Source organism: Drosophila teissieri, chromosome 3R (genome assembly GCF_016746235.2).
Source record: "Drosophila teissieri strain GT53w chromosome 3R, Prin_Dtei_1.1, whole genome shotgun sequence".
NCBI lineage: Eukaryota > Metazoa > Arthropoda > Insecta > Diptera > Drosophilidae > Drosophila > Drosophila teissieri.
This window is the reverse complement of record NC_053032.1, coordinates 28,546,960-28,571,439: the sequence shown is the minus strand read 5'-3', so window position 1 is coordinate 28,571,439 and position 24,480 is coordinate 28,546,960. Positions and strand designations below refer to the sequence as shown.

Here is a 24,480-nt window from a genome sequence, read left to right as displayed (position 1 = left end):
TCGCAGTGATGTAAGTTTTCACAGAAGAGACGGACGATACATCGCTGAGGTCAAAGAACCGATGGTATCGTTGTAAACTAATCATTGCCCATCTCTACTTACTACACGCGCGATTTGTTTACAACCGCGAGATATATTAATAATTTAAATTAAACGTGATACCGAAAAAATAAGGCCTGAAAATGGATGAGGTTCTGGAGACGATGCAGCTGGAGAACATGCAGTGCGATGTGTGCGAGGGCACGACCTTCCAGGAGCGCGTGGGATTCTACTACTGCGTGGAGTGCGGCACACAGAAGGACCAGATTCGCGCAGTGGACATCACCGCCGAGGATAACTTCGATGAAACCGCCGCCGGCAGATACGCAACCAGGACAATCCGCCAGAGAAAGGATGCGGAGAAGGAGGATGAGGACGACATCACCTCGTGGGAGTTCTACAACTATGTGCTGCGCGGCTTCCTCCAGGAGCTGCTCAACATGGGCGCCAAGCCGGAGCTCAAGCTGATGACCCTGCAGGTTTGGACGGCGTACTTGGGCAGCATGGAGGTGGCCTTCAGCAAGAGCAATAAGACGGGACTGCCCAAACTGAACGTGCGGGCGCTGCCAATGTGAGTTCATGCACTCCCCTGTAGTTCCATATCTCTAAAATCCTAATTCTTTCAGAGATGCCCGCATCATCTACAACCATAAGCCATTCAAGAAAGGCAAGAAGGGCAAAAAGAGCACTCTAACAGGTGACCCAAATGACGAGCGCGCCAAGTTCAGATTGTGGAACAGGACAAAGGTAGTTTATTAGCCGCTAGTAGTCGGTATATAGAACTCGTTAGGGAACAGCAGGGGCAGCAGCAGGAAAAGGGTCCGTTGGTAGGCATTTAGTTTGGGTTTTTCTGAATTCATCTCCAGGACGGGGTTAGAATCTGTGTTAAATATGATTAATGAAAAATCATATTTAAGATTATTTTATGCACTTACTTTCAATGACTTCTGGAGCTTCTGGAACAGGTTGTGCGTAGGCCAGTGCCAGGATGGCCAAGCCAATTAGAATTAGACGCATGGACATTGTGCAACAAGCTACTTTGCCGAACTGCTGCTGCCTTAACCACGTTCGTCTTTTATAGCTCCCCAAGCTATGTAAATGACATAAATACCCAACTCATTAGTACTGTTTACTCAGATGCGACTCTAACGCCTTGCTCCCATTCCTTTTCCAGCGCAATCTAGACGCCTCCGGCTACCGCACGCACGGAGGACCTTCAGAGTCCGAAGGGGAGCAAAGTCTCCACCTGCAATGGTCATTGCGCGCCCGCAAGTTACTGAAGCGCCAGATGCCGCTGAAGCACCTGGACAAGCACAGTCGCGACAGCAAGGGCAGTATGTCGTGCCACAGCTTGAGACCGAGGGTCAAGCAGCTGCACTCTTTTGACCGCAACATCTACTCCCTGAATATTATCAAGTTGTATGTAGTGCTGGGCATAGCTCTTAATATGGTGGAGGATGACATACAGCTATCGGACCTGGTGCGATTCATTGATGAGGAGCACTTGACCAAGCGGTGCATGCTTAACTATCTGCCCCAAAATGTGGCGGCCAAAGGCAAGGCACTCCTCAAAGATATGGAGCTCAGCAAAATCAAAGACAAGGTTACCAACAAGGTGACTATTTATAATCCATCAATTTCTTAAGATAGTAATAATAATTATCTTTAATTTGCACACAGATGCTTCGTTTAAACATCGGATATATGTCCCGATTCATAAACCTGTCTGAATTTCAAAAACCGAACCTGCATTCCCTAGCAGAGCGCTACATTCTGGAGTTGGGACTGCCACCACGTCTACTGAAGTTCGTAGATAGCCTGATTGAGCTGTATCCCCCAAATTTCTTAAATGCCGTAACCATACACTTGTATCCGCGCTGCGAGGCAAGGACTATGGCCTACATTCTCTACGCCATGAAGTTACTTTTCGGCTTGGATGATCTCAAGGAGCGGAATATATCCGAATCAGCTGCAAAAATCAACGCACAACTGCTGGAAGTCGGCGGAGATGAGGCTCCCTTGCTTTTTGTTTTTACCGAGTGGATGGAGTTCGTGGAGATAAGGAAAGTAATTGTCTCACATTACAACCAGAGTTTTGCCCGTCGCTTTGGAGTAGCCACGCAGACTGGTTGTCAGGTGGATGACATCCTGGCAAAAGAGTGGAGAGAGAAGGAGCAAAGCGAAACCTTCGGCTGGATGCAGGGATCTGCGGCAATGCAGCGTCAGCACGAAAACCTGACACACATTATTGAAACGATGCTCAAGGACCATTTTGGCGAGTCCAGCAAAGAAAGCATGGAGAAAGAGCGCATTGAATTCCAACCCAGCTTGACTCCGGCTCACTCCTACTTCAACAGAATCCTACTACAAGCAACGCGGTCTGATGGTGCAAAAATGAGCATACAAATTCCAGAACACATGAAAGTGGATCACTCGGTGCGGGACCTGGATCCCTTTGTGCTGGAGACGACCGAGCTGTCACAGTATTTGTCCCAGCATGGCCTAAAACTACGAGTGGAGGAGCTTGCCTGCCAGGAGGATATCCAGAAAGTGGGCATATTCCGTCCACTATCACTACTCCGAGGTGACATCCGAGAATACCGCGCCAACACTGACATTAAAACCGAGACGTGGATCAGCGAGCTAAAGAAGAAGGAGAAACGGCCGGACTTCAGGTTCACACAGCCCACTGGAACCTATGGAGCACGCTATCTGAAACGAATAACAATGCATAATGCAAGGCGTGAGAAAATTGAGTTAAATAATCCTTTTTGGGAGGTCACCGAGACGCCCAGCTTTCTTCTTAAACTTAACGATACCGAGGTACCACTCGACAGCCTGACCTCTCTGCAAACCTTCGAGGAAGGGACCATGGATCCCTTGAGCATCCCTTTAGATCTGCCCCGTCGCAATCTGGAAAAAAATGTGAATCCAGAAGAGTCTGATAGAGCATCAGACCAGGGAGCGGAGGACATAAATGACGAACCGCCAAGGCCAGACGAGCTGGTGTTGCAAGTGTCCAACTTTGATTGCTGGCTTCTACATGGCTATATGAGGAAGATTCGGCAGCACGACAAGCAGAAACTGCGTCAGTTGTTTCCCTGTTCCTTCCGTTGGCTCCTGGAGACCTGTGCCAGCACAATCGGCATAGTTTGGGAAGAGCTCTACGAGGAACTGCTTGTCGTGGAAGTGATGTACCATCACAGCATCCGGGACTGGAGCAATCACAGGGATTTCCTGTGCATTCAACACAACACTCAAGAGAAGGACATCCGAACCCTGGCCAGGACGTACAAGGAGTTTTGGTAGTATATTATTATGCACAAAAAATAGAAGTATTAGAAGTGTAAACATTAAAGATGCCATTTGGAATAAATATGTTCCTTTATAAATAAACGCTTTATCTCAATCAAATAATAGATTTTCTTATTGTCTATGTAACCTATAGTAATTTTTAAACAAGTTTGTGATGCAAGCAAATCTGTTGGTTAAGCAGTTACCGAAGTGAAAACATGGCACTCCCACTACGTCAACAACCTAAAACCAGGAAATTATGATTTAAGCATTTACCGAGAGCAATCAATTTATTTAACCAAAATATTCCTTCTCTCTCCATAAGCTTTTGTATACCCAATATGTAAAAAGTGCATCCATTTTAGATACGATCTATTAAGGTGCAGTCCTATCTTCTTGGCCGCGACTGTGCGAGCGAAGGCACATTAACATCAATATCAATAGGCAAATTAGCGTTTATCAGAACAACAACAATCACATTAGCAGCAACAATGCGTGTCGCGGTTTTGTTTACAAAAATCTTCTTCAAAAGAGAGCGCCGGCCCCACGGTCACCGCCAACTGAAGAGAGCAAAAAAGAGCGCGAGAGTGGTTGGAGAAACAGTGCAGCCCGTTAAGCTCGTTTTTAGAATTCATTACGAATATATTGTACCAAAGCCAATCAAAGCTAGATTATGAAAGTACATTTACCAACATATAAAACAATTGAAAAAATGTTTAATTCTGATTCAGCATTCAAAGATTTATATTTCAATTTTGTTAAGACTCTCTTAGAAATAATTGAAATGCCTTATGGATGCCCCGAGGTATAATTGCCACATTTTTTGGTTTTTACCTATATCTATAGCTACATCTAGCTAGAAAAGGCAGCACCTCCGCTGGGGAGCAGTGAGAGTGGGCAAAGAAATCATAGGCGCGCATTCGCACGGCGCGTTTCAGTGCTAATTTTAACGTCGTCGCCGACTGTTTCGCCTTATTGCCATTGCCCTGCTGCGGTCTCAGTTTCCCCATTTTCCACTTTTCCACTGGCCGCGCGCACCGAGTTCGAATTCAATTTCAATTAGTTCACATTGTGCCTTTGTACGCCTTTTTGCCCGTCCATTGCTGCCTGTGTGATAACCAGAAACCAAAGTGCCAAAGAAGTGCAGTGCAATCGGATGTGTGGACAGGAATTTTCACCGTTGCAACGCGACTTAAAGAGAAACGAAACGATCTGAAAGTGATGAACGTGAAGAGGCCACAAAAATAGGAACCGAAAATAAACTCAAAATCAGAGTTCAAAAATAGCCCAGTGCATGGCAAATTATGAGATATCTAAAGACTGTCAATTAAAATAGCACTCTTGTGCCTGTGATTTGTGGGATATCTGCTGTACGAGTATTTTCGTTTTTAGAAGCCTGCTGGTGAGTTTGGTTTGCGGTTTTGAAAATGTTTTCACATTAATATGCGCGTGGTTACCATTCAAATGCTACGAATATGGAAAGACAGCTGTTTCAATACCGCCGAAAGTAAATTTCAAGAGTTTAGCTGCCCGCCTGTTACGTCAACCTTTTGCGGGGGGTTTGGGGGGTATGCTATACCATACCATTGGAATCTCCAGTTTCTGTAGGCACTAAGCACCCCCCGCCGCCAAATGGCCGCCCGATCTGAGCCAAAGCCCCACTGGTTGACGTTCTTGGCGGTTTTTGAGGTTAACAACATTTTCAGGCCGCTTTGTTGCGCTCTGAGCCAAACAATAAACAACTATTGACTCGCACTGGCCATGTTTAGCGAGCCGACTTACAAACAATTAATAGCTACTATTTTGTCACTTGCTCACTTTTATGCCAAAATATTTGCCTAAGCTGTTCGCATTAGCAAATCGAACAAATTGCTTAAAACGAAAAAAAAAACAAAAAAAAAAACAACGAAAAAATAAGAAAACAACCATATAGCACGCGCATTTATCTTGATTCCGATTCCATGTGACTAAATCATTATTTGTGGGCTTATAATTTGTTTTCCCAACTGAAGTTTGCCTTACTCAACCGGGGTCCTGTTTTCGCGGATTTTATATTGGTACAGTGGTCTACAAAATTAGTCGACTAGAGATCGAAAATCTGTATAGATTTACCATCTAGAAGCGCTGAAATTTCTAAGTAAAATTAACATATTCGATTTGGTAAACAACGCAGACTGACTTTGTTTGCTTGTCAATACAAAGGTGGTAATAAAATAAAGTCCATAGGGTCAAGACCAGGTTTTAATGATAGCGAGAAAAGGGTAAATCAGCACCTGGTACTAGCAATTTACCTACCACCCCAGGTGTATACTTATTTCATGAAGTAATTTACAGAATATCAACACGTTTTCATATCGTATGGCAAATGGCACTAAAAATTCGTGGATTTCATCAGTGAAGTGTTTGCTTTCGTATACGAACGCCCACTGTATGAGGCATATAATATGAGATTGGTGTTTGTCAAATGCTAATTAGTTTCATTATATCTGCCAGCCGCGAGTGCAGTGGGGTGGAGTTGGGTGGCGGCCGTGAAGTGTATTAATTGGATGAGCCGAAACAGTTTGATAAGCACAATATTGCTTGCCACAGATCTGGATCTGGTCGGACATATGGTAGTAATCACGTCTGTCCGTCGAAATGTTTATCAATGCCACCCTCTTCCCCCAAAAAAATAAGCACAAAAAGTATGCCACTCTGCTGCCGCCAATGGATGTCAAACTGAAAAGACACTTTGATGGACATATTATAGACAGTTCGGCAAGCGGGAGCATATGAAATGCTAAATATAAACAATGCCAGGTATAACTGTGTTCCCCACTCCCCAATTACCCCCATTTTCCACACCCCCCTTTTCCACAGCCCCGTTCATTAAGGGAAATTGATGAAAACCGGGCGAGAAGGGTTGACAGATCCGAAAATAATCAAGGCAGCAAAGATTTGGCAGGCGAATTGCGTCTACCTGGTTGGACTTTGGATGGTGAGTGTGCCACGGGATTGGCCATCCAAGTGGGTCTCGTGTGGCACGTGTTCAGGTGGCTCTAAAACTGTTGCCCCACTTATTTATAGCATCAGCAAATCTGTGGTTTCTGCAGGCCGGAAATAAGGCTTTTATTTATCATTTAAAGTGTTTTACACACTTTATTCTGAACTTGAATACTCGGAGTTTAATATATGTACATGAGTATATATCATTTATTTGTTTTCATTTGCTTGTTTTTTAGTAATTCGTTTGTTTTGAATTGAAATTACGGAACAGCCTACGTTAAAACAATTTCACCTTCCTTTCAAAATGCGTAATGCCAATGCACGTATGTATGTATGTACATAAGTATGAATATCTGCACACAAAATTGTGTATTTGTCTAATTTTATTTTTGAGTTCCTTTGCGGCGCTTCCGCTGCTCGTCTTTGTCATTTCCCGAAGAGCAGAGTGAACTACAAAATCTCGCCGTGATTATTTTCTTGAAAAATTCGCTATTTGTTTGCTATTGTTTTGGTTTGGCTGCTGTTTGTGTTTGTGATTCTGCTGCGTTTCGGTGGAACAGAGAAGCTGGCGCTTGTCTCTGCAGCCATTCACATGCCACACACTTTTAATAGACCTTTCGTTTCATTTGTTTATTTTCGCATCTCTAGTGTTCTGGTAGTTTATTTTTAAGCCTCAGTGACACCTATGACGGAACAGTGAAAATGTGTTATAGTATATAAAAATGTATTATTTGTGAATACAAATATTTAATTGTTAAAAAATATATGTCAAAAATAGTTAATCAGATGGGAAATTTAGCTGTAATTATGTTGCAAAGGAGTTCACTTGGCGTATACTTAATATCATTAAAAAGGTTTCGCTGTCAGGGAACATTTAGGAAAATGGTACTGTTTGGTATTAAACATATGCACACTGAACGTAAGTTATGTAAAGCTGTTTGCCACTTACATACTTCCTAGCTTCCTTAAAGGAATGCTATACAGTGCGTATACGTAATATTATTTAAGGATATTAGCCAGATATATTTGTTCATGTTATTTCCTGTAGTTCACCTCGCCCAGTGCCCACTGTACTTCCCATGCCGAGGCAATGGCAAGATTTTTAATTCGCGATTGGCTGCCGCACTCACGTTTCTACGGGTACGCGAGACATTGAAGACGCAGCCCATTAATTGGATTACAATTCTTCGCATTTTGCCAGTGTGGTTTTCTTTTGATTTGTTGTTCCACACGTTGCCGTCTGCTTCTTTCTCCTTGGCCATTAGTCATGCATATGTTGCGACTCTTCAACTTGTTGCGTACACCCGATTTTGCACATATGCCACACCTCGCCCGCCACCTCCCCCCTCCGCCCATTCTCTATAGCCCATATGTACATACATATCTACATATATATCGCTCCTTTAATGAACGTGGTGGAATTTCGCCTTCGTATTGTAACCGTATATCCGTAATGCGAAATTGTGTGAAATAAATCATACACAGAAACACATGACAAAGTGTAAACAGACGAGGTCAACATATTAGAAGTGATCTTTTGGGCAATGCAGCGTTAAAATATACATTTAAAGTATTCATTCATATGCATAACTTAAAGCGTTCATAAATAAATTAAAACTAAATGGGCGCATTTTTACCACTTCAATAAAGAAATCGATATGTGTAACCTATCTAAAAATTCGATTTACGTGTTTTATTGACTAATTTATTTACATAAACAATTTGAATAAACGCGCCCTAAACTTTTTTTTTGAACACGTGTTAATGGAAAATTTAATAGAAACTGATTAATTAAATGTTTTAAATAAGTTCCACATAACAACAAGTAAAGGCAAGGTGCCTTTTTTAAATGCCTGTGGTTTGACTTTTGTTTATTTAACGAACTTTATGATTTTTTAACTATTTGTTTGACTCCTTCATTTGTAAATATTTTCTGGAATTCTCAGTTGGCTTTAGTTTGTTTTCTTGATCCCTCTAAAGATGCGACCACAACGATTTCAGTGTACACATGTCCACAGAAAAGGCCACATTAAATATGTTTTTGTCTTTTACAATGTTTTTATTTTTCACTGGCTGAAATTTTCCACTCTGACGTTTTCGCGCTGCCTTCACAGTTCAAAATCAAATATTTGGGCTGCAGATTAGCGAAATTGCCTTTTTTGTGTAATTGTTAATTGGAACGCCAGCCAGTCAGCCAGCCAGCCAGCATCTTTGCATTTGGCTATTAACCGGCCTCAAAGCGAAAATACGAAAAAATTCTGAATATTATTTCCGTGCTGATGGAGCGAAATAAATTTGATAGAGTTCAATAAAAAAAGAAGAGGATCTACAGAAGCAGACGAGGCCAAAAACGGCGGACACACCTCTGAACTGACCAAAAACAAAAATAAAATGAAACGTTAAATTTATTAAACACGAAGGCGGCAGGCGGCGGAATTTAATTCAAACCGAAAGCAGATGTTTTGTTCTGTTTTGCACGCAGGCGTAATTTCTAAAGTAAACATATGACAGGAGACGACGATTCATTTGCACAACCCATTTGTTTGGCAAAGGGTGAGGGGTTAGGTGCCGAGGGGAAGGTGGTTGTGCGACAGGTGTTAATTGGCCGACAAATTCAAAAACACGCAGGCCGCTCATGCGATGAAGTCGGAGATTCATGCAAACATGCATTATACAACCGGTGTGTGTGCATCCAACACGCTAATAGATTCGACCATTCAATTTGCCTGCAGATCATCGCACGGATCCCGTCCGCTGGACCGTCTTGGACCAGCCCATTGAGATCGCCATCCGCCGGAAATCCAGTCCCCAATGGGCCGCTGGGGACGGCAGAGTCCGGTGCTGGAGCCGCCGGACCCGCAGATGCAGAACACGCCCCCACCGCCCACTCTGCCGCCAAGGACGTTCATGCGGCAGTCGAGCATCACCAAAATCGGAAACATGCTGAATACGGCCATCAACATCAATGGAGCCAAGAAGCCCACAAGTGAGTTAACTTCATATATGTTGGGGTATGAAAATGGGCCATGGTCAGGCGGCAATGAAAACTGTATTGACAAATATGATCGGTTGTTGCTCAACATGACCTTAGCCTAATCAATTTCAAAAATGGTTAGGAAATTTACTCTTCAGAGGCTATTTTATTTTTAAGTTGTATCTTGTAATGTGTATGCGTCACCTACAAGTAAATAGATAAAGAAATTAAATCAGAGCGTAAAACGTAAATGTGCCGTTTCTGGAGAATATTACCTTTATATTTAACAATTCAAAGTGCCCGCCAAATCACCGTTACCAGTAACATTGGCGCCAACAGTCTGCTGTTACTCGCAAGCACTTTGCAACACCACCGCCACGCTGCTGACCAACACTGGGCAATTGCAACGCCGTTCGCACAGCGGCAATTCGGTAGCTTGGAACTCTTATTGTAAAGTGCGAAATTTGCAACAAAATTTGTACTTCCATTTGGCGTTGGATTTATCGCAATCCGTTAGTCACTAACTAAGTTAAAAAAGCGAACGGAGCGTGCGGGAGTGGTTCGGCAGCCGTGTAAATAGTGCAAAAGTGCGTGCGATAGCGAAAATCGAGGCGGAATGCCGCTTGTGCAAAAGCAAAAGCCACACTCACTCGCATTCATATTAATATTACGACGCAACGACGAAGCAGTGCAGCAAAAGAGGCGGCTAAAACGGGAAGAAGAGGCAGCGCGCAGAATGTGAATCGGAAACAGAATCAGAAAACAGAAGCTTTTTTTGGACGTCTTTTTTTCGGCATTATTTGATTTTTGCCTGCGTTTATTGGGCTGTACAAAATGGGGATTTGCATGCTTATCCCTTTTTCGATCACGCGGTTTTAACTCGCAGGCGTAAAGCAATAAGGCATCGCCACTATTTAGTGTTCTCATTTTGAAGGTTAGACTTCGCATATATTTTTTGCTCGGAATTCGCGATAAAACAAAGAGACAAAGCAAGCGGCGCAAACGTGTGTCTGCCTCAGTGTGTGTGTGTGTTTATGTGTATTTCGTATTTGTTTGGCAAAATGCAATAAATAATAATAATTGTGGATTAACTGGCAAATATCTCGTTTTATCGGTGTGAAGTAATTTTTTCGTATTTGCTCACAACCACCGGCTGCACTCGCTCTCTCTCTTTCGCTCGCTCGCACACACACACGCACGCACAAATGCACGTATAAAACGCACGCCAAAAATCTGCCGCTGCGCTGCCGCCGCCGACGTCGTCGTCGCGAACAAAAAAATAATTTCCCCTACTTTTGCAGTTCTTTCTTCCCCTCTACGTGCTTAAGTCGTGCTAACACACAAAAAAAGAAATACATAATTAAGAAAGGAATCAAATGCATAAACAACAACGGAAAACCAAAGTGTAATCAAAGGAGTTAGTGAAAAGAAGCGTAATAATCGCGCTCAACTTTTTGAAACTTCAAAATCGGCAGCTACAACAACAACACCACCCCCGTGAGAAAGAGACGGAGCTAGAGAGCGCGAGCGCAGCTCCTTTGGCCTTCTCCTTTTGTTCTTGTTATTTTTGTTGTCGCTCCGTTTTTCGTTGCTCCTAGTGCTGTTGTTGTTGTTTTAGCTGCGGCTGCTTTAAAATCGACGCAAACTGTTCAACTGTCATGGCCGGTAAGTTTAATTCTCTCCTCTCCCTTGTTGCTGCTATTCTCCTTCTCTCCTCCTTTTCCTCTGCTGCTCTTCGCGTTCGTCACTCGCTTTTTGTGTGGGAACTGCCAACTTTTTTTGAATACCCTACAGTTGAGTTTAATAGGTTTGGTCGTAGGTTTGTGACTTCGAGGATGGAATCGTTGTGATTTATTTCTCCAATTTTAGTTACAATTTATTGGATCTTTGGATTTTTTTCTTTAAATAATCCCTTTTATCTTCTAGTAATCTAATTTCTATTTCGAGTTTTTATCGACATCAATTTATTAACAAGGCCAAATTGCAAGGGTATCTTACTCGATGTTTTGGCATTTCCTCGATCTATTTTCGCTTTTCTGATCATTTTGATGTTGGCATTAAATGCGCCCAAACAGCCAATAAACAAAGTCAACGAGAAGTAAACAAACTAGTCAAAAGTCTCGAACGCATTCGAATAACAACTTTTCCCTATCATCTAGCATTGATCTTTGCACTTGAACAAAACGCCGAAAGCGACGTGAGCGGCATGCAAAACTCAAATTGACAGGCCCCCGCAGCCCCTAATATATTTTTTAAACCGAAATTGAGCCCTCGCCCCCAAATGCATTATCTATTACAACAAAAAAAACTTGGAACTAAAGCAACTCGTAAAGGTTAAGCACGATTCGTTACGACAACAGTATGCATCCGATAAGAGGATCTAAACAGAGTACGCTAAACTTGGGAAGCAGACAAATTTGGTCCTAAATAAACTATATGTAATAGAAAACCCTAACAACAAATTTGTTATATTTTTTATAATAAGAATCCTATATATTTTTTTTTTAATTTTTTTGGAGTCAACATCATTTTATTTGAATTCTCGAATTCTTTGGATGGAACCCAAATATAAGGACACTTTTCAAACATTCGCTTTGCTAGAGTATAAAATTGATTTGGTGCACATGCTCGATACAAAGACACAATTGCCATAATTAAATAATAAACAATTGCACAAAGTGCTGAGAATGCGGCGTACAAATTGGCTCGGTCAATAGATATAGAGCCCTCGAAACTGGATCGTGTTTTTTGCCATGTGCAAATTGAGTTAAAGTCGCAATGGACCAAAGGAAACCCCATCCACCACCCCCCACACCCCCTATGTTATTCAATTTCCTCCAAGAATATCCCCAGACAACGTGACGTCGCTCAGGTTTATATACGTTTTTCGTCGCTTCATGTGATGTATGCATATGATGTATATTTGGCAATTTTTATGCAGTCCCTGTGTATCTGCAAGATACGCACAAGTGGACATGGACATCTCCTAATGGCCTGCACGTCTCTGGAAGTTGAAGAATACACAATGTCGCCAAACAGACATTACATAAGTTTTGATGTTCTAGTCATGGGAATGAGAAATGCGGAGATTTCGAGAGGGTTAAGTAAAGAGGGGCAGATTGATGTGTGTCTTAGATTAGATTGGATATGGTAATTGACGGGGGGGAATGGCGAGGTGCTATAGCGGCGAACGTTAAGGCTCTTTTGTGCTCAATTTGCAATGCACACTTAAATTGCCCAAGAAGCCAAACAAGCTGAGATCATAACTAAACAACCAATCAATTATCGATTAGGTGGGGCCCGAACTACTCAGTTTCGTGGTAGACTTTACAAACAATTAGCTGAATGCGGATGATTTCAATAATATGGGAAATTGTTTCAAAGAAGCAATATACCAAAATACCTTGCTCATTAATGAATTCGAACCAATTCCCTTAATTGCTCACTGGTTCAGCCATGCATATGAATTATTTGTGTAGCGCTTTCCTTTGAGGAAACTTATCCAACGCCAAAAACGCTGCCAAAATAAAAAAGGATTTCCCTGCCGGATGTGCCCCGTTTACCCTATACCCTATATATTCACCTTGCCTTCTGTGCTTGTCAGTCGGGCCGTCCGTTCCGCCATTCTCTAGGTCGTTCAGTTGTCCCGCTCTATAGCGTATATAGACTGAAACCGTGATATTGTAGATAGATAGATAGGTAGATAGTATGGTAAAGTAGAGTATAGTGGCGTATAGTAGTGGGGGAATGGGGAGCTGGAGCTTTGGCTTAGCGGCGACATCGCGTGGTTGTGTTAAATAATTGTGTCAATATTTGAGTTTCATTATTTTGTTCCATTTTGCGGGCGCTCATGAAAATCTACTTATCTCGTTATGTACGTTTATATACGCGATCTAACGAATAAATAAGCGAGCAAGAGCAATTTTACAGATTGTCTTGTTTTTCCCCATATACTACTTCCTAGTGAAAATGCTACAATTATTTTTTAATTGGTGCCGTACGAACTAATTAGGTGTTTCGCAATCTTATGTTGTAATATCTTGGCATAGTCTAATTTACAAGTTTACAAGCAATAGGAACAGAATATGTCATATTTAAGTAATTGGATTTATTTGCCAATTTTTGGAAATTACACAATTAAAGTGCACATTGTTTAGACACTTTTGTTTTCATTTGTGCATCTACGACGAGTTCAATGACTCAACACCTCTACATGGCTGTGTGCGGTGTTTGCGGGGGCGTTTGCGAAGCTGCCACATATAATAGGAACTATAAATAGTCGCAGTGCTGCGAGAGGCGAGATGTGAGCAAAAACAGTTGAGTTATGACTGACTAATTGGGCGACATCCTATTACAGTGCAGATACCCATACCCTACCCTGCACACTCGGAATAAACAGTCGGCATCAATACAATTGCTGCGCCTCGTCAATCGCATTGTGACGTCGTCAATGGCAGCAGGAAAATGCCAACAGACTGGCAATAGGCAGTGGATAATGAGGTCACAGCACATGGGACTGGGCCGGGCAAGGGCTGTGCCAGAGAAATCAAACAAACAAAGCCCAATGAATATTTGGGAATGTGGAAAAAAATTGCCAAAATTCGCACACAGCCCCCAGACATGGGGGCTAACAACAAAAAGCCAATGGCAGATACAAAGCGAATTGGAGTACAGTGGGCATGACAAACGTTTTATTCGTTTCCTTTATGAAGTTTGCAATGATGCCGCAAGCACAATCAAAGCTTTTATTTATAGCTTATTGCTTTTGATGAGTTTTTGTATGAATTTCCTGCAAAATTGATTAGAAAATTCCACAAATTAAGATAAACCACATACTGCATCCCACTGTCTGTGAAAAGGGGCAACACATTTTCCAAATGAAATGCTCCCATTATGGAATATCAGTGTATAAAGTGGGGTTTCCGAATAAGGAGGACAGCAGCAACGTCATCGTTTACACAACGTACCGCAATCGCTAAAAGTGGCTGTGCAGAGAGCGAATGGCAAACAAGGGGCAAGGGAAAGGGGCGTGGTTGTGGGCTAAAAGCAGCGAGACAAGGAAACGGAAAGAAGAATATTTGGCCAAGAGATTAAAGGGCTTTAAAGACAGGCAGACCGGCGTGGAAGGCCGAGTATGGCGTCATTAGCAAATATTTGGGCAGCCCAGGATACCGTCGTCATAGTTGGTTGTCCTTCCGCTTACCAGTCATGTACATACGAGTATATGTTCTTTTGAACATGTATGGGCTCGGGAGCAAATCAAACGTTACACTTAGTTTCATGTGCCGCCAGCCTTTTGCAGTTACTTGTCCAATCGAATTGCCATTCAGTGGATCGAACTTGGGCTGGCCGAAAGTGTCAAATTGAATACTCATCATTTGGTCCTGCTCTGTCTTTTCAGGTAATGGAGAGGCGTCTTGGTGCTTCTCACAGATTAAAGGCGCCCTAGACGATGATGTCACGGATGCAGACATCATATCCTGCGTGGAATTCAATCACGATGGCGAACTGCTGGCCACTGGTGACAAGGGCGGTCGCGTCGTCATCTTTCAGGTGAGTAAAAAATGTTTTATACCATCGTAACAACGTTTAATATATATATGCAACTATTGCAGCGTGATCCTGCCTCAAAAGCCGCCAATCCGCGACGCGGCGAATACAATGTCTATTCGACATTCCAATCGCACGAGCCTGAATTCGACTACCTCAAGTCCCTGGAGATTGAGGAGAAGATAAACAAGATCCGGTGGCTGCAACAAAAGAATCCCGTGCACTTTCTGCTCTCGACCAACGACAAGACAGTCAAATTGTGGAAGGTCAGTGAGCGTGACAAGTCGTTCGGCGGCTACAACACGAAGGAGGAGAACGGAATTATCCGGGATCCACAGAATGTAACGGCCCTCCGAGTGCCCTCCGTGAAGCAGATACCACTGCTGGTGGAGGCCTCCCCACGGCGCACCTTCGCCAATGCACACACCTATCACATCAATTCAATAAGCGTTAATTCGGATCAGGAGACCTTCTTGTCGGCCGACGACCTGCGCATCAATCTGTGGCACTTGGAGGTGGTCAACCAGAGCTACAACATTGTCGACATCAAGCCAACCAACATGGAGGAGCTAACAGAGGTGATCACGGCGGCCGAATTCCATCCGACCGAGTGCAATGTGTTTGTGTACTCGAGCTCTAAGGGCACAATACGATTATGTGATATGCGTTCGGCGGCACTATGCGACCGGCACAGCAAACAGTTTGAGGAGCCCGAGAATCCAACGAATCGCAGCTTCTTCAGCGAAATAATCAGCTCCATCAGCGATGTGAAGCTAAGCAACTCGGGTCGCTACATGATCTCCAGGGATTACTTGAGCATCAAGGTGTGGGATTTGCACATGGAAACAAAGCCCATTGAGACCTATCCGGTTAGTTTTTACATAATATATAATGTGTACCTCAAAGGTAGAGGTATCTGCAGAATTTTCGAAGCACATCACATTTATTTGAGAGCCATACTTATTTAATCGTTTTATTTACAGGTCCATGAATACCTGCGCGCCAAGCTGTGCTCGCTGTACGAGAATGACTGCATCTTCGACAAGTTCGAGTGCTGTTGGAACGGCAAGGACAGCTCAATAATGACCGGAAGCTACAACAACTTCTTCCGCGTCTTCGACCGCAACTCGAAAAAGGATGTGACGCTAGAGGCGTCCAGGGACATCATCAAACCGAAGACGGTGCTTAAGCCACGGAAAGTTTGCACTGGCGGCAAACGGAAGAAGGATGAGATCAGCGTGGACTGCCTAGATTTCAACAAGAAGATCCTGCACACCGCCTGGCACCCCGAAGAAAATATCATCGCCGTGGCTGCGACCAATAACCTATTCATATTTCAGGATAAATTTTAGCCAACACTCTTCACAAGAACCACACCATACGCCACAATCACACAAGCAACTATATCTACAGAAACACCAAGAACTACGATCACGCCTCATTCTAATGTTAAATCAATCGGTTTGTTTCAAAATAGTTTTCAAATTTCACTTGCAATTAAATTGTTTGCCTAACACCATTACCTCAGGCCATTTCCCTTCATCCGCATCCCTTTCCCCCCTCCCGTCCCCCGAAAAAAACCAAATTCAAGTAACAACCTTACATCATACATAATGCCATAGCAAAAGCTTTGTAATGTATTTCTGCGCTGAATGCGTATAACGAGAAACAATACCAGAAACTTAAGAGATGGAAACAAATTTTTTATACATTACATTTATAAATAGTAAAGCGTATATTTGATTTCATGTAGCGCAATTCAAAAAAACCCCACAATAAGAGTAATATATTATGATAGCTATTGATTTTCCCGAACATTTTTGTATAATTAGCGCCAGCGCCGAAGTATTTGTAATAAAAGATAATAATATACAACATAAAAAGAAAAACATAAAATGCATGTTGTAATATTTTTTCTGTTCGCTTGTTAAGTTTACGATGAAAAGTCAAGAAACATATGCGCCCTGTTTGCTCTACTTTATAAATATAGACTAAACACGAATTTCCGATTGTTTATTCGTTTGACAACGTTCATTCCATGCAAAAAGCGACGATAGGCCCTTGCAGCTTGTCGATCGACTATGTCTCATTTTAAATCTCATCTAAAGCAACCAACGTTAGCAATCGAACAGCCGGAAGTTGTCTCAGTCAAAACCAATTTAAAATGCTCATTTAAACACTTAAATTCACTAAGAATCCAATGCTAGACCAGAAAGCAGAAGTCAAAGATGAGGCGAACGCGTAAGAAGTATGAAGTACGAAATAAATGCATTGATAACGTATGCATCGCAGTTAATTGATACATACATATACATATATAAAAAACGCAGCCTAAGTTTAAAATACAATTTAGTGTTCTCAATTTGTTTAATTTAAAGTCTATCTGAAATGAGAGAAACAAGTAAAACAAAAAACCAATAAAATAAAAAGAAAACACTATTTTTATACGCTACATTTAAGCTAAGTATTGCTACTTTTAGTTCAACTATGCGTGCGTGCGTCCAAGACCAATTCTCACATATAGTCTATCTGCCCCCCTTGGCCCCGCCCCCTTTTTCATCGGTCAACGACTTTTCCAGCGTGTTTACTGTTTTGTAAAGTTTCTTGTATTCATTGTCATGTTTTCCATAAAGAACTATAAACAAAACTGAACCATTTTTATAGGTTATCTAGTGTCTAGTGTTAACAAATAAAAAACAAACAAAAAAATATATAAACACAAACCTTAAATGAAAGCAAAAAGTAAATTATAATATACACCATGCGCTGAAAATGTTAAACGACAAAATTCTGAAAAATGTACGGCAGCAAGTTCAAAACACTGAAATGTAAACGCATAAAATGATGAAATAAAAACTAAAACAACATAAATTGTGCTTCTTATGAGAATAATGATATATTATTAATATTGTATTTTCAATAAACTAGTTATACGAGTGCGAAGAGTGCGGTGGGAAAGCAGATATAGAAGAGAGCCTAAATTGTTTAGAAAATAAGAATTCAGTGAACATTGGTCTAGACCCTGAGTGAAAATCGTATACAAATTTCCCAGACTTTCGATACAAACGTTTTGGTTGCCAATTTCATGTTTTTGATCGACGACCGTCTTATTCAATTTTGTTTGCAACGCACATCTTTATTCATATATCTTTGACATGCCTTTTTGTAAATAAAATCGCAACCACAAAAAAGAGATAACTTAAAACGAAAACATTATTCATGAAATGAAATAAAATCCAACGCAGTCGAGTAGAGAAAAACGGTTGCAATTGCTGTTTGAATAAAAACGCAAACAGACGACAAATTGCAATTGATTAGTTTTAAAAACATTGAATTGCTATTCAAAATAAAGATCTAATAAAAGCAAACTTAAGGAATAAAGTTTAGTTTTGCAAGCAAGAAAATTGTGAAAAATAATGAAAGTGTGTTTTATTTTATTTTCGAGATATGCCTATAGGAACAGGCTGTACCAGATGGCTACATTTAGCCTGATAAGAACGCTGATCAAGAAAATGTATATAAAAATACAATATCCAATGGGGTCAGTAACATGGATACCGCAATATATACATAGTTATATTTCTTTATGCGTGATAATGCCACAATAGGAGTAATTAAAAATATATTGTGATACTATTTGGGAACCTCTCGAGCGCACCTCGCGTATTCCATATGCAGCAAGTCCCGTTACGGCCACTCTTGGCCATTTCAATGCCAATCACGCATGCGCACAGCTCAAGAGAAAGAAGCGGAGAGCAGTGCTCACTTAACATGGCCAAGACCACGACGTCGGAACTCCGAAAGAAACGCAAACCGAAATAACGGCGGCTCAAAGTCTCAGTTCACTCTGATCGCTTGGACAGTGCGGTTCGTTTTCGATTTGGTCTTTGAGCGAGGGCTTGGAAAAAGTGAAAAATATATATAAAAACGCCGGAACTGCTGCCTAAACCTGTTTTGGCCAAGTGAACACAACAACAATAGCAGCGAAAACGCATGCAAGTGACGAAACGACCTTAAGCAAAAGCAAGAAAAATTATAAATAATTTACTTGGCTCTCAATTAAAAAAATTAAACACATATATTTGGAAATCTGACCATCTTCAGTGACGCAGCGGGCTCGGGAAAAAACCCAGTATGCAAAATGCTGCAACGTGAATAAGCATTCAAGATAAAATCGATTCAAAAAATTATAAAAAAAATAAAACGTGGCTTAGGAAGTGGGAGTGATACAAACCAGATCGGGATAACAAAGGAAACGAATACGATGACATTGAGCAGCAGCGTTCTTTGTCTGCGATTGCAGCACCATTTACTACTGGTTACTTTAACGATTTTCCTGCTTCTCCCCGCCGCCTGTGAGTTAACAAGACTACATTGCAAACTTAATAATAACAAGAAAAACGAGGCAAACTGCAAAAGAAAGAGAAATTTGTACTGGCGTTACGCTCCAGACTGCGCGAAAACAAATTCACTTTCGTGTAAAACTAGAGAAACTGGTCTAGTCTTGGACTGGTCTCTCCGAGCTCCCGCCAGGGGGCGCCACCTGGCCCAGTGGCAGTAAATCAGAAGCCGAATTGCTGGCTTATTAGTCACAGCGAAAATCCGAAAATTCCGAAAAAAAACAAGTTTGTTGTCACAGTCTTTCGTTTGCGATTTGTTTTCAATGTTTTTGTTTTTGCCGGCATCAAATTTTCTCAATGATAACTTATCATTAGTAGTGGCTCAGAACGAAGAGGAGGATGGTCCGTACCGGGGAAAATATCTGGGCAAACTGAACTCCTACCATCATCAGGTGTCCGGCGATGTGTACGCCGTGAACGAGTACACCTTTCTGATTGTGGGCTTCAACTACGACGGCAACGGGGCGGATACGTTCTTCTGGTCGGGCGCCAGTAATCGGCCGGGACCGCAGGGCTTTATTGTGCCCGATGAGTTTGGCAAGTAAGTGTACAAATATATGATACTCCTATAGATAATAAAATGGAAGCATAATGTTCAAATGTTTACCAAGAAGAAAACTCTAATACTGCATTTAAATTGTATATAATATATAATACAAAATGCTAACCGCAGAACCAACATCCTGGATCGCTATCACAACAAGGACTTCACGCTGACGCTGCCGGATCGAAAGAAGATAACTGAAATCAAATGGCTGGCGGTCTACGATCTGAGCAGTCAAAACAACTTTGGCGACGTTTATATACCCGAGGAGTTTGAACCGCCCATGAGCCAATTGGCTGGTACCTTCTCCAAACGCAGTCACAATGTGAGCAGCAGCACCATCGAGATCCTGGACTCGAAGACCATTCGCATCAAGGACTTTACCTACGATGGCAGTGGCAAGAGGACCTTTTTCTGGACAGGAGTAGGGCCACAGCCTTCTAGTCGTGGCAGCAAGCTGCCAGATGAGCGAGGATAGTAAGTGCTACTAATGATATAAAATAAAGAAGAAGTTAACTACAAACCCATTTAAATAATGATCACACAGCCTTGATCCTATAAGAATGTACAACAAGGAGACCATAGAACTGGAACTGCCTGGAGATAAGACTATCTTTGACATCGATTGGATCAGCGTATACGATGTGGCTGACAATGAGAACTATGGTCATGTGCTGTTCAACGATAAACTGAATGTTCCGCCATCGCTGGTGAAAGTTACACCTTTCGAGTTCTCGCTGCCCAATTGCCGGCAGCTTCACAAGGATATGCAGGTGTCCTGGGAGGTTTTCGGGCCACAGATCACGTTTCAACTATCCGGTCAGGTGGACGAGAAGGATTACATGTCCTTCGGCATTTCCGGATCCGACGTATCCAGCCAGATGATTGGCTCCGATGTCGTGGTGGCCTACATAGACGACATCCGAGGCTATACCGTGGACTACAACATCACTTCGCTGGCACCGTGCGTTCAGGTTTTGGGCCAAAACAAAGGAGTTTGCCGGGACGATGTGGTTGGTGGCTTGGATAGCTTCCAGTTGAATACATATAGTCGCAAGGATGGCATTAATACGATCAGTTTCAGGCGCACCCTCAAGTCATGTGAGTTTGTTATCATTACTCGCTGATTTGTGCTCACTGATAAAGCTTTTACACATTTCAGCCGATGATGGCGATAAGGAGATCTTCCTGGACCGCAGCAACTACGTGGTCTGGGCATTTGGCCCGTTGGATTCGAACAACGAGCCCGCCTTTCACACCTACTATCCCAAGAGTGATATAGTAATAGATTTTAACACCACAGAGCCGGTCAATGACTGCTTTGCGTTTACAAGGCGCATGGAGACGACTAATCCCCCATCGTGGGAGCGAACCAGGATAACAGATGCGTAAGAATACCATCTTCTTCTGCATAGATGAAATATTTATATAGTTAACTATCTTCCAGGACTGTACGCACCTTCAATGCCTACCTGGGACCCTCTGGAGGACTTCGTGGCTATCAGGGACTGACGAATCATGTGTCCAGTGGCTTGGCCTGGTACATCAATGGCTACATGATCCCAGAACTTTACCTAAAGCGCGGCCTGACCTACACCTTTAAGGTCAGGGGTGGCAATAACCCCCACTCCCCGGAGCACTATCATCCGCTGGTCATCACTGATGATCCCCAGGGTGGCTATGACCGACTGTCGGATGCGAAGCAAAGTGAGATTCGCGTATTGGCCGGCGTTGAGTTCACCAGGAGAGGCAGGCCCAAGCCCACGGCTGCTGGTCCCCTGTGCCTGTCCAGGTATCCGCAAAACAGTGATCGTCGCCTGGATGATAACTTCCCCACCTTCAAGAAGTTCAATCGATCGCTGATCACCGAGTGTGTGGATGGGGAACCGGCCCTGTTGGAGATTACACCGAATATCACGTGGCCGGACACCGTGTACTATAACTCCTTTACCCATGGCAATATGGGCTGGAAGATTCACATCGTGGACAGTTACACCAACCTGAAGAGTGGGGCGAAGGCCATATCCTGGTCCTTGTGCATCGTCCTGCTGCCATGGCTGGTGCTCCAGAACTGACTGTTTTCTCATTCTTAGATTCTCCTACTTAGTGTCTTAGTCTAAATTAAGCAGTCACAATCTATGTATTTAATACGCGTGTGTAGAATGTATGCTAAATGTTGTGTATATTATTATTTATATGGTATTTAAATACAGAACTGTGTTGTACTTTAGAATGAACCGTGAAGTTTTCATGCGACAAAAGTTAACTAAAATGTATTATGTAAAAAAGAAAGGCTCCTCCATCATTCCAATTTATTTTAATTATTGTTGTAGAATCATGACAGCTGATATATTGGATGGAACATGGTGCACATGGCTCCTAGGACTCGGTTTCGCGTTCTACCTTCTTGCGCGGCACAGGCCTTCCGTTCTCCCAAGGAGTGAACTTCACATGGCTGACGTTTCGCTTGGCGGCATCCGCACGGAGCTCAACTCGGAGGGCCTCTCGCACCACGCGGGCTGCGATGTTGGAATAATGGATGTAGGTAAGACCCGCATCTCTCCAGACCTTCATCTTGCCGTATTAAGGGATTTACTAAAAAGTTGGTAGGAAAATAATAGAACAAGAGACTGTCTGCATATAGAGGGTCTTACCTGCTTTGGAAAGGAATTCGCAGAATCTGATATAAAACCGAGAGACAGTCCTTTTTAAGATTAAGCACCCTGTTGGTAAGGTTTATGTTTTAATTCGTTTGTAGTAAGTTGCAATAATGGGGTAAAGTTAGGTGCTTTACTCCCTTACCTTCTCACATAAAGATCTCCTTATAAATGACAAAGCACATGTCTTCATATCGATGTCTTTCTTTCTTTAGCCAGGGCGACAAACCTAATCGAACTAGGAGTTCTGTGGATGCGATACAAGTTCGATTTAACACCAAATCGATCAAAATGTGTATATATTCTCTACCATATATATTCAAAGTCTAGCTTAAGTTACATGGTTTGTCTGAAAGGTTTATTCTTCACTCCCCAAACTTAAAGAAAAGCTTTACTTACCACACAATAAGCACTATTTTATTTAAATACAATTAAAAACTTTAAATAGCAAAACTAAAGCATTTAGTAGTACCATAACGCAGTGTCATGCCCGCATAAGAAAGGAGCGGCCAGCAGGGCTTTCTCTGCACTTGCGCATTCGGGCACACTGATTTGAATGTGAGGCACTCGAATTGATTTTTTCAACACGCAAAGGTTGTGACCTACGAATATGAGCACTCTTGATGCCAAAAAGATAGAGGAGGCAGAGGCCTTTTTAGGACAGACGGCTAGTGCCGCGAATGAGTATGCCAAAGCTGGTATGTATTTCAAGGCAGCAAGCGCGTATCGAAGTGCCAAAGGTTTCGATAAGAGCAAGGATTGTTTTTTGAAGGCCATCGACTGTTACGAAAACAACAAGTCGTGGTTCCATGCAGCCAAATCCTACGAGCAGATAATCCTGCTGGCCAAAGAAACCGACCAACTGCCCGAAGTGGAGGACTATGCCAATAGGGCCTGCTGTCTCTACCAGCAACATGGCTCACCGGAAGCGGCTGCGGCTGCTCTGGACAAAGCCGCCAAGATGACGGAATCCAAGCATCCTGAACTGGCATTGGGATTCTACAAACGCGCCCTGGCCGTCGTCTCGATTGCGGAGTCCACTCACCAGGCAGCGGAATTCGCATCGAAGGTTTCCCGGATATTGGTCAGACTCAAGAAATACGAAGAGGCCATCAAGGCCCTCAAAAAGGAAATAAGCCTAAATCTGCAAACAAAGTCCTTTGGACAAGTTGGCCGTTTGGTGGTGGCCTTGATTCTGGTGCAATTGACACTGCAGGATTTCGTGGATGCCAAGAAGACCTTCAAGAAATGGGGTAGCCGTTGTGATCCCCAGGAGGTGAACACACTGCAAAACCTACTCCAAGCTTTCGACGACGAGGATGCCGAGCTGGCCGCCAAGATGCTGGCCTCTCCATTCATAAGACACATGGACGTGGAGTACGCACTTTTATCCAAGGATGTGCCTTTACCACAAGGAAGTGGACAGATGGCCAAAAATGGCGGCGACAGTGCTGGAAACTAAGGAGCTTTACAATGTGTAGTTTATAAATGTTGTAGTAGTTTTATTCTTGTTCATCAGGTGAAAAAGTTGCATATTTGTAGGTACACTGTTAACAATATACAAAAATATAAAGTGTTAGCTTAGAAAACGCATCAGGGGAACTTTTCGTGCCTTAAATAGGCTTTCCGCAGTTTTTATACGAAACATATATTTTACCCTTGAATTTATTGTTACTAAATCTTTTACACTACCTTATACGCATTTTACACATATTTTCTACATATCCCTAGAATTATGCTAATATTTTTTGAGCATCGAGTTCTATTCGAAACTATATTCGCTTAATAATATACCACGTTTTGGGTCTCCTATAGTTTAAAAATTAAGCAAAAATGTTTTCAAAATTTCTATTGACTAATAAATTGACAAATTCAGCAAAAAATCTTTAAGACATGTGTTTAAATTTGTATTCTATGAACTTGAGCTTTAAGTTCTGTGCAACTTAGTAAGGCAGCCAGCTTAACAGTAAGCCCTAATGGCATTTTAAGTTAACAATGGGCTGAGTGGACTTTCGATTGCTTAGAACCCTTAGCCCT

At 42.4% G+C, this 24,480-nt stretch overlaps 6 protein-coding genes across 11 annotated transcripts; 4 read left to right on the top strand and 2 right to left on the bottom strand.

The window, feature by feature from the left end:
* Positions 1-93: 93 nt before the first annotated feature.
* LOC122620096 (TATA box-binding protein-associated factor RNA polymerase I subunit B) lies at positions 94-3,425 on the top strand. The gene is made up of 4 exons (XM_043797397.1): positions 94-610; positions 666-786; positions 1,214-1,654; positions 1,720-3,425. Exons 1-4 carry the CDS (start codon positions 183-185, stop codon positions 3,346-3,348), a joined length of 2,619 nt encoding a protein of 872 aa, XP_043653332.1. The 5' UTR covers positions 94-182; the 3' UTR covers positions 3,349-3,425.
* Positions 789-1,104, bottom strand: LOC122620097. Its single transcript, XM_043797398.1, has 2 exons — positions 975-1,104; positions 789-919 (listed from the first exon to the last, which is right to left on the bottom strand). The coding sequence occupies exons 1-2, from the start codon at positions 1,060-1,062 to the stop codon at positions 795-797; spliced, it is 213 nt and encodes a 70-aa protein (XP_043653333.1). The 5' UTR covers positions 1,063-1,104; the 3' UTR covers positions 789-794.
* Positions 3,426-4,280: 855 nt separating the features above from the next.
* LOC122620123 (protein phosphatase PP2A 55 kDa regulatory subunit) lies at positions 4,281-18,184 on the top strand. Of its 5 annotated transcripts, none has more exons than XM_043797439.1 (5): positions 4,281-4,735; positions 9,051-9,304; positions 14,694-14,845; positions 14,908-15,711; positions 15,826-18,183. In XM_043797439.1, exons 2-5 carry the CDS (start codon positions 9,130-9,132, stop codon positions 16,192-16,194), a joined length of 1,500 nt encoding a protein of 499 aa, XP_043653374.1. In that variant the 5' UTR covers positions 4,281-4,735; positions 9,051-9,129; the 3' UTR covers positions 16,195-18,183. The 5 variants fall into 5 exon arrangements, with proteins under 5 accessions (XP_043653374.1, XP_043653375.1, XP_043653376.1 ...); XM_043797441.1 differs by lacking the exons at positions 4,281-4,735; positions 9,051-9,304 and adding exons at positions 9,681-9,804; positions 10,594-10,957 and having other exon boundaries at positions 15,826-18,179; XM_043797442.1 differs by lacking the exons at positions 4,281-4,735; positions 9,051-9,304 and adding exons at positions 9,729-9,879; positions 10,594-10,957 and having other exon boundaries at positions 15,826-18,179.
* A 517-nt stretch (positions 18,185-18,701) lies between these two features.
* On the top strand, positions 18,702-21,975 carry LOC122620387 (protein Skeletor, isoforms B/C). Of its 2 annotated transcripts, none has more exons than XM_043797820.1 (6): positions 18,702-19,197; positions 19,561-19,783; positions 19,916-20,263; positions 20,334-20,887; positions 20,949-21,174; positions 21,234-21,975. In XM_043797820.1, exons 1-6 carry the CDS (start codon positions 19,107-19,109, stop codon positions 21,859-21,861), a joined length of 2,070 nt encoding a protein of 689 aa, XP_043653755.1. In that variant the 5' UTR covers positions 18,702-19,106; the 3' UTR covers positions 21,862-21,975. The 2 variants fall into 2 exon arrangements, with proteins under 2 accessions (XP_043653755.1, XP_043653754.1); XM_043797819.1 differs by having other exon boundaries at positions 19,558-19,783; positions 21,234-21,974.
* Positions 21,976-22,062: 87 nt separating this feature from the next.
* Positions 22,063-22,664, bottom strand: LOC122620388 (protein stunted). Its single transcript, XM_043797821.1, has 3 exons — positions 22,589-22,664; positions 22,441-22,509; positions 22,063-22,381 (listed from the first exon to the last, which is right to left on the bottom strand). Exon 3 carries the CDS (start codon positions 22,358-22,360, stop codon positions 22,166-22,168), a length of 195 nt encoding a protein of 64 aa, XP_043653756.1. The 5' UTR covers positions 22,361-22,381; positions 22,441-22,509; positions 22,589-22,664; the 3' UTR covers positions 22,063-22,165.
* A 372-nt stretch (positions 22,665-23,036) lies between these two features.
* On the top strand, positions 23,037-24,134 carry LOC122621443 (gamma-soluble NSF attachment protein). The gene has a single exon (XM_043799297.1). It carries the CDS (start codon positions 23,054-23,056, stop codon positions 23,903-23,905), a length of 852 nt encoding a protein of 283 aa, XP_043655232.1. The 5' UTR covers positions 23,037-23,053; the 3' UTR covers positions 23,906-24,134.
* The last annotated feature ends 346 nt before the right edge of the window (positions 24,135-24,480 follow it).

Excerpts from the sequence above, each read along its gene's own strand:
- LOC122620096 (XM_043797397.1), top strand. The coding sequence starts at position 183 with ATGGATGAGGTTCTGGAGACGATGCAGCTGGAGAACATGCAGTGCGAT. Across the intron at positions 611-665 it reads AACGTGCGGGCGCTGCCAAT|AGATGCCCGCATCATCTACA; the intron begins GTGAGTTCATGC and ends TAATTCTTTCAG. Across the intron at positions 787-1,213 it reads GATTGTGGAACAGGACAAAG|CGCAATCTAGACGCCTCCGG; the intron begins GTAGTTTATTAG and ends TTCCTTTTCCAG.
- LOC122620097 (XM_043797398.1), bottom strand. The coding sequence starts at position 1,062 with ATGTCCATGCGTCTAATTCTAATTGGCTTGGCCATCCTGGCACTGGCC. Across the intron at positions 920-974 it reads AGCTCCAGAAGTCATTGAAA|ATTCTAACCCCGTCCTGGAG; the intron begins GTAAGTGCATAA and ends TATTTAACACAG.
- LOC122620123 (XM_043797440.1), top strand. The coding sequence starts at position 9,130 with ATGGGCCGCTGGGGACGGCAGAGTCCGGTGCTGGAGCCGCCGGACCCG. Across the intron at positions 9,305-14,693 it reads TGGAGCCAAGAAGCCCACAA|GTAATGGAGAGGCGTCTTGG; the intron begins GTGAGTTAACTT and ends CTGTCTTTTCAG. Across the intron at positions 15,712-15,825 it reads AGCCCATTGAGACCTATCCG|GTCCATGAATACCTGCGCGC; the intron begins GTTAGTTTTTAC and ends TTTTATTTACAG.
- LOC122620387 (XM_043797819.1), top strand. The coding sequence starts at position 19,107 with ATGACATTGAGCAGCAGCGTTCTTTGTCTGCGATTGCAGCACCATTTA. Across the intron at positions 20,264-20,333 it reads CTGCCAGATGAGCGAGGATA|CCTTGATCCTATAAGAATGT; the intron begins GTAAGTGCTACT and ends ATGATCACACAG. Across the intron at positions 20,888-20,948 it reads CAGGCGCACCCTCAAGTCAT|CCGATGATGGCGATAAGGAG; the intron begins GTGAGTTTGTTA and ends TACACATTTCAG.
- LOC122620388 (XM_043797821.1), bottom strand. The coding sequence starts at position 22,360 with ATGAAGGTCTGGAGAGATGCGGGTCTTACCTACATCCATTATTCCAAC.
- LOC122621443 (XM_043799297.1), top strand. The coding sequence starts at position 23,054 with ATGAGCACTCTTGATGCCAAAAAGATAGAGGAGGCAGAGGCCTTTTTA.